The 6,491-nt window shown below is 35.5% G+C and overlaps 1 protein-coding gene across 1 annotated transcript in view; it reads left to right on the top strand.

Annotated features, from left to right (window-relative positions):
• Nucleotides 1-2,352: 2,352 nt before the first annotated feature.
• Nucleotides 2,353-6,491, top strand: part of LOC111714318 (spore wall protein 2-like) — a 29,016-nt gene continuing 24,877 nt past the window's right edge. The window contains exon 1 of the mRNA XM_023489401.1: nt 2,353-2,545. Within this exon, the coding sequence (XP_023345169.1) occupies nt 2,353-2,545 (193 nt within the window). The remainder of the gene's footprint in view (nt 2,546-6,491) is intronic.

Here is a 6,491-nt window from a genome sequence, read left to right as displayed (position 1 = left end):
AATGCAAAAACTATTAATATATCTATTCAATGCAAGATGTACATTGTGCTATGTAAGTTGTACAATATTGGTTGTACAATGTACGTTGTACAATGTACGGTGTTCAATGTACGTTGTACAGTGAACGTTGTGCAGTGTACGTTGTACAGTGTACGTTGTACAGTGTACGTTGTACAATGTACGTTGTCCAATCTACTTTGTACAATGTACGTTGTACAATGTACGTTGTACAATTGTCGCAAATGTTGCATCCGTCAAATGTCTAAGAAATTCTTAAATTTACCAAAAAAAACGAAATTATTTCAAAATTAAATTTGCATTTTATGCAATAAAAAAACATAATTTTGAAGAAAATTTTTGCAGGAATTTTATTTTTTAATCTAATTTAGGAGAAGGGCGGGGGGGGGAGGTGTTCTGGGGGTCTACTGCATATGCAATTTTAAGCTACCAACACTTTTCGTTTTAATAATTGATTTAAATTTTCGTTAGTTGTCAGCTGTCAGTTGTTAGTTGTCAGTTGTTTGTTGTCAGTAGTCAGTTGTCAGTTGTCAGTTGGCAGTTGTCAATTGTTAGTTGTTAGTTGTCAGTTGTCAGTTGTCAGTTGTCAATTGTTAGTTGTCAGTTGTCAGTTGTCAGTAGTCAATTGTCAGTTGTCAGTTGTCAGTTATCAGTTGTCAGTTGTCAGTTGTAAGTTGTAAGTTGTCAGTTGTCAGTTGTAAGTTGTCAGTTGTCAGTTGTCAGTTGTAAGTTGTCAGTTGCCAGTTGTCAGTTGTCAGTCGTCAGTTGTCAGTTGTCAGTTGTAAGTTGTCAGTTTTCAGTTTTCAGTTGTAAGTTGTCAGTTGTCAGTTGTCAGTTGTAAGTTGTCAGTTGTCAGTTGTAAGTTGTCAGTTGCCAGTTGTCAGTTGTCAGTCGCCAGTTGTCAGTTGTCAGTTGTAAGTTGTCAGTTGTCAGTTGTAAGTTGTAAGTTGTGAGTTGTAAGTTGTCAGTTGTAAGTTGTCAGTTGTAAGTTGTCAGTTGCCAGTTGTAAGTTGTCAGTTGTCAGTTGTAAGTTGCCAGTTGTCAGTTGTCAGTTGTCAGTTGTAAGTTGTCAGTTGCCAGTTGTCAGTTGTCAGTTGTCAGTTGTCAGTTGTCAGTTGTCAGTTGTAAGTTGTAAGTTGTCAGTTGTCAGTTGTAAGTTGTAAGTTGTCAGTTGTAAGTTGTCAGTTGTAAGTTGTCAGTTGCCAGTTGTCAGTTGTCAGTTGCCAGCATTGTATTGAAAAATCCGCCTTTCAGTGTTTGTGTCGATGATATCTAATAAAAATAATAATAATATAATAATAATAATTTGTGAACTATTGTTATTTTTTGTTTATTTTTAGGCAAGGAAGGTTGCGTTTTCTGCCCCTAGTTTTATTTTAAAATTTTTCCCAACTTTTAGGGTTAAAATCTTCAATTAGCGAAAGGGTTTCCCGTGTTTTCTGTGTGTACGCGTCCTACTTGTATAAATAAAAATATAACAAACTTTATTTCCATATTTCCATATTTATAAATTTCTCAAAGTAATATTTTGATCATATTTCAACAAATATACAACATGATATGCTCAAGGGATTCAGAGGGGGAATGAAGGGTGTGTAAAAACTAAAAAGAGTAAACATTAAACTTATTTATTTAATACCTAAACCATGAAATAAAGAAAATCTAAAGCCTTAAAAACTGATGTGAGTAAATCTACAGAGTACAGGAAAAAATGTATTTACAAGTAAAAAATGAACAAATAAAAATGATATTTATAAATCATTGAAAGCCAGAGCTCTCTGACGGAGTTACTCTTCCGTCTTCAGACTCTTCCTGAATACTAACTCTGATTTTCTTATCCTTTCTCCCTCTAAGCCGTGGTTCGTGCCTATTTGCTTAAATATAAACCAGGATCTAGGGCAACGGTGGCTTTGGTTTTCCATGATGACTCAGGAGAGGCTGCTGATGCTGCCGAGGTTAACTGTTCTTCAACCAATGTATCTTGTAACATATTTGTAATTGCATCCTGCTCTAATTCATCAAGGTTGAACCTGGGGTTTGAAAAAATGTGGGCCAAAAATAGGAGATAAAGGGCGGTGGGCATTTTTTGGACTGGGCTTAGGCTCCTTTAATTCAATTAAAAAAGTAGGTTTTAAGATTATTTTCAATCCAATTGTATGCATAATTTCACTAGGGGTCTGAAATCTGTTAATGTTAGAGAAAGAGAATTTCATCGCTTCGTGAACTATGTAAAAAGAACGCGGAATATCTCAGAACCTTGAAAATATTAAACTGGATAAATCGCAGTAACTGGGAAGATACATTCTTGAGAGAACTAAAGAGGATGGGGGAATAATGGATACCACAACAATACATGCCATTGGCAAGACCAATGGGAACCAGGGCAACCAAGGAAACCAGGGCAATCAGAGGGACCAGGGGAACCAGGGTAGCATGAGGAACCAGGGTAACCATGGGAACCAGGGCAACCAAGGGAACCAGGGGAACCAGGGAAATCAGTGGAACCAAGGGAACCAGGGGAACCAGGGTAACCAGGGGAACCAAGGGAACCAGGGGAACCAGGGAAACCAGGGCAACCAAGGGAACCAGGGGAACCAGGGAAACCAGGGGAACCAATGGAACCAGGGGAACCAGGGAAACCAGGGTAACCAAGGGAACCAACGGAATCTAGGGAACCCAGGGAACCAGGGGAACCAAGGGAACCAGGGGAACCAGGGAAACCAGGGCAACCAAGGGAACCAGGGGAACCAGGGAAACCAGGGGAACCAAGGGAACCAGGGGAACTAGGGAAACCAGGGGAACCAAGGGAACCAGAGGAACCAGGGCAACCAGGAGAACCAGGAAAAACCAGGGCAACCAGGAAAAACCAGAGCAACCAGGGGAATCAGGGGAACCAGGGGAACTAGAGAACTAGGGGAACCAGGGCAACCAGAAGAACCAGGGAAACCATGGCAACCAGGGCGACCAGAGGGACCATGGGAACTAGGGTAACCTGTGGAACAAGGGGAATCAGAGGAACCAGGGGAACCAGGGGAACCAAGGGAACCAGGGGACCTAAGGGAACCATTATCCCCTATCAAAGTCGATCAATCCACTCAATTTAAAATCTCAAAACCAAAATAAGAATATTCTTATGGTTCTCTCGAGTTCCACAATCTAAATTTGAGGCAAATCGGCCAAGGGGTTCCTGATTATGATCCGACATCCAAACAAAACAAACAGACAAACAGAGATTTTTAGTTTATATATATATATATAGATAGATAAATAATATGCATCTATTACTGTTTATTAGGAGCCCTTGTTGAAGCCTTCGCTGGTTCTCTGGCAATACATCCTGAAAACTACCGAAAATCCCTGACAAAGGATCTACCCCTGAACTAATTATACTGCCATGCCATAAAGAATTTATGAAGCACTTATTGCAGCCTATTCTGGTTTGACATCAGAGCTGAAAACTTTAGAATGGGATATCCTTAATCCTGAGCTGAAAACTTTAGAATGAAATATCCAGATATCCGATGGGTTCGTTTCTCTGGAGTTTAAATTCATGTGGAGAACAAGCAATATTTAAACTGGATATTAAGAAAAAGAGTGGTTTAAGCCTTAATCCTGATATCCACCATTCTAAAGTTTTCAGCTCTGATCGGATAATTAATCTGGAGATTAAAAATGAGTGGAGAACAAGCAATATTTAATCTCGAGATTAAGAAAAAGAGTGGATTAAGCCTTAATCCCGATATCCACCATTCTAAAGTTTTCAGCTCAGTTCATTCTGGAAATCTAACAAGGGAGCCTTGTGCGCATTTAACCTAAATAAACCATCTAGCTTTGTGTTTTTGATTAATATGAATAAACTTTTAATCTTTATAACATTTTCGTAATCAATTATGATCCTTACATTTCACACGGATATATCAGTTTGGTCCTGATCCAAGCAATCTGTGACAATAAATCAAAATTTGTCAGTTTAAAAATTGTTGAATTTTGGACCAAAACTGTATTGAATTGAAATAAGAGAAACCGAATCTATATCGTCCTTGTTGGTCCAGAGTGATATATTTTAGATAACACCCAGACATTTGAAGAAAAAAACCATGCAATTAAAGAAAGGGAAATAATTTTAAATTGTAGGTTAAATAAAAATCTTCCAAAAAAATTTCGAATTTGTTACCAGATAAATTTGTCATCTCATATTTGTACACAAAATCATTATTAAAGCAGCTAGGAGGACACAAAATCTGTCTGTTTGTATCCAATAAACGTCAAAACGGCTAAACATATCATCAGGGGCCCAAATTTTGTGCCATGTATGTGACCTCACACAATCACAATCCACAAATCCACTAACTTTTAAAATGCAATTCCTATATTGTAATATTTATCTCGATCAAGATAGAAAGATACATTCAACCAGATAGATAGATCTAACTTTGACTTCTGATCTTATATCTGTATATGTATCTATATATAAATAAATAATAAATAGATAGATAGATAGATAGATAAATATAAAAATAGATAAATAGATAGAAAGATAGATAGATTGATAGACAATGAATAAAAGTATCCATGTCGTTGAATAAAACTTTATTAGTAAAATTATAAAAGTTTTCTAACACAATACTCTCTAGAGACCATCTTAGAACAGTCTACTAGACTAGTGCTGGCCAAAATTCTTATTAAAGTCGGACTTTAATCGTCATTTAAAGTAACTCTCCTTGCAATGTCCGATTTACAATAGTACCCTTGAAACCTTTATTAAATCAAGATGTGTTATAGGTTTTAAAATGTTTAATTCTGATAATTCCTATATTTTTTCTTCCAGTATGAAATGCGCAATTCACTTTTGTAGAGGAATCAGAATTAATTAAATAGCCAGTTTTATATCTATGTAATTAATACTTGATCTGAGCAGGGAACTTTTGAATAGTGATTATCGAGATTAATGCTTAATCCACTCTTTTTCTTATTCTTGAGATTAAATAATGCTTGTTCTTAATCTTATTATTAATCTCCAGATTAATTAACCGAACGGGATTAAGGATATCCCAATCAAAAGTTATCAGCTCAGACAAAGCTTTTAAGGGTAACATTGTGAATAGGACAATGCCATATTTGCATGTAGGGTCACTGGATATGACACTTACCGTCTCGAACGTGCGTTTTTTAAACCCGTCAACGGGTGGTCGTTTAGTTATTTATTAAAAAACAACGGTACCCAATGAATAGAATTTGCATGGATAACCCATTACTCAACCTTATCTTTTGGATTCTTTGGATTTGTGAAATTATCAAAATTATCAAAATAATGTACTTTTTGCAATGTACCAAACAATTAATTATTAGATGATAGTTAGTATTGGCAAAATTCTGTATTTCAAAGTTAGCTGACAACTTCTGCTCTTAAAAAAAATGTTTTCAAAAACTATTTGGAGAAAAAACTCAGCGAGAGCGGTTGAGATCTGGCATAGACTCTACGTAGTGTATAATTATAAATGCACTTTTATTTCTCAAAATTAAAATGTGCTCAACCGCTAAAATCGTACTTTTTTATATTTTTGAGAACTTTTAAAATATTTTTTATTAGATCAATTGCTCAGACAATACAGTTTTCGCTTTCAACCGCTGGGTTTAAGATGCTAAACAACTTTCAGCTTTCAACAACTGGGTGTACAAATTTTCAGCAACTTTTTTGTTTTCAACCGCTGGGTTTAAGATTTAAAACAACTTATTGCTTAAACCACTTAAAAACAGCTGTTTTCTTGAAAAACATTTTTGCTTTTAACTGCTGGGTTTAAGATTTTCAGCAACTTTTTTTTGTTTTCAACCGTTGCTATAAACCCAGCGATCAAAAGCAAAAAAGTTTCTAAACAATCAGAGAACCAGCTGTAGAAAGCAAAAACAAATTTATTCAAAATCTTAAAAAAGCAGTTGAAAGAAAAAATTTTCCAGAAAAACTGTTGAAAGCAAAAAGTTGTTCAAAAACTTAAATCCGGCGGTTAAAAGGAAAGCGTTTTTTATGAACAACAGTTTTCCAGTGGTAGAAGCAAAAAAATTTCAAAATCTTAAACCCAGCAATTGAAAGCAAAAAGTTGCTAAAAAATCTTAAAGCCAGCGGTAGAAAGCAAAACAAATTTATTTAAAATCTTAAACACATCAGTTGAAATCAAATACGTTTTTAAAGAAAAAACTGTTTTCCAGTGGATGAAAGCAAAAAGTTGTTCAAAATCTTAAACCCGGCGGTTGAATGCAAAATCGTTGCTAAAAAATCATAACGCCAGCAGTTGAAAGGAAACATTTATTCTTTAACTTCAACCCAGCGGTTGAATCACAAACTTCTTCAAGAAAATTGTTTTCCATGGGTTGAAAGGAAAAGATTTGATTAAAATCATAAAACCAACTGTTGAAAGAAAAATGTTTTTTAAGAAAATTGTTTTCCTGTGGTTCAAAGGAAAAGTCATAAAACCAGC

This window comes from Eurytemora carolleeae, unplaced genomic scaffold (genome assembly GCF_000591075.1).
Source record: "Eurytemora carolleeae unplaced genomic scaffold, Eaff_2.0 scaffold1458, whole genome shotgun sequence".
Lineage (NCBI taxonomy): Eukaryota > Metazoa > Arthropoda > Copepoda > Calanoida > Temoridae > Eurytemora > Eurytemora carolleeae.
This window is presented reverse-complemented; position numbering and strand designations above follow the sequence as displayed.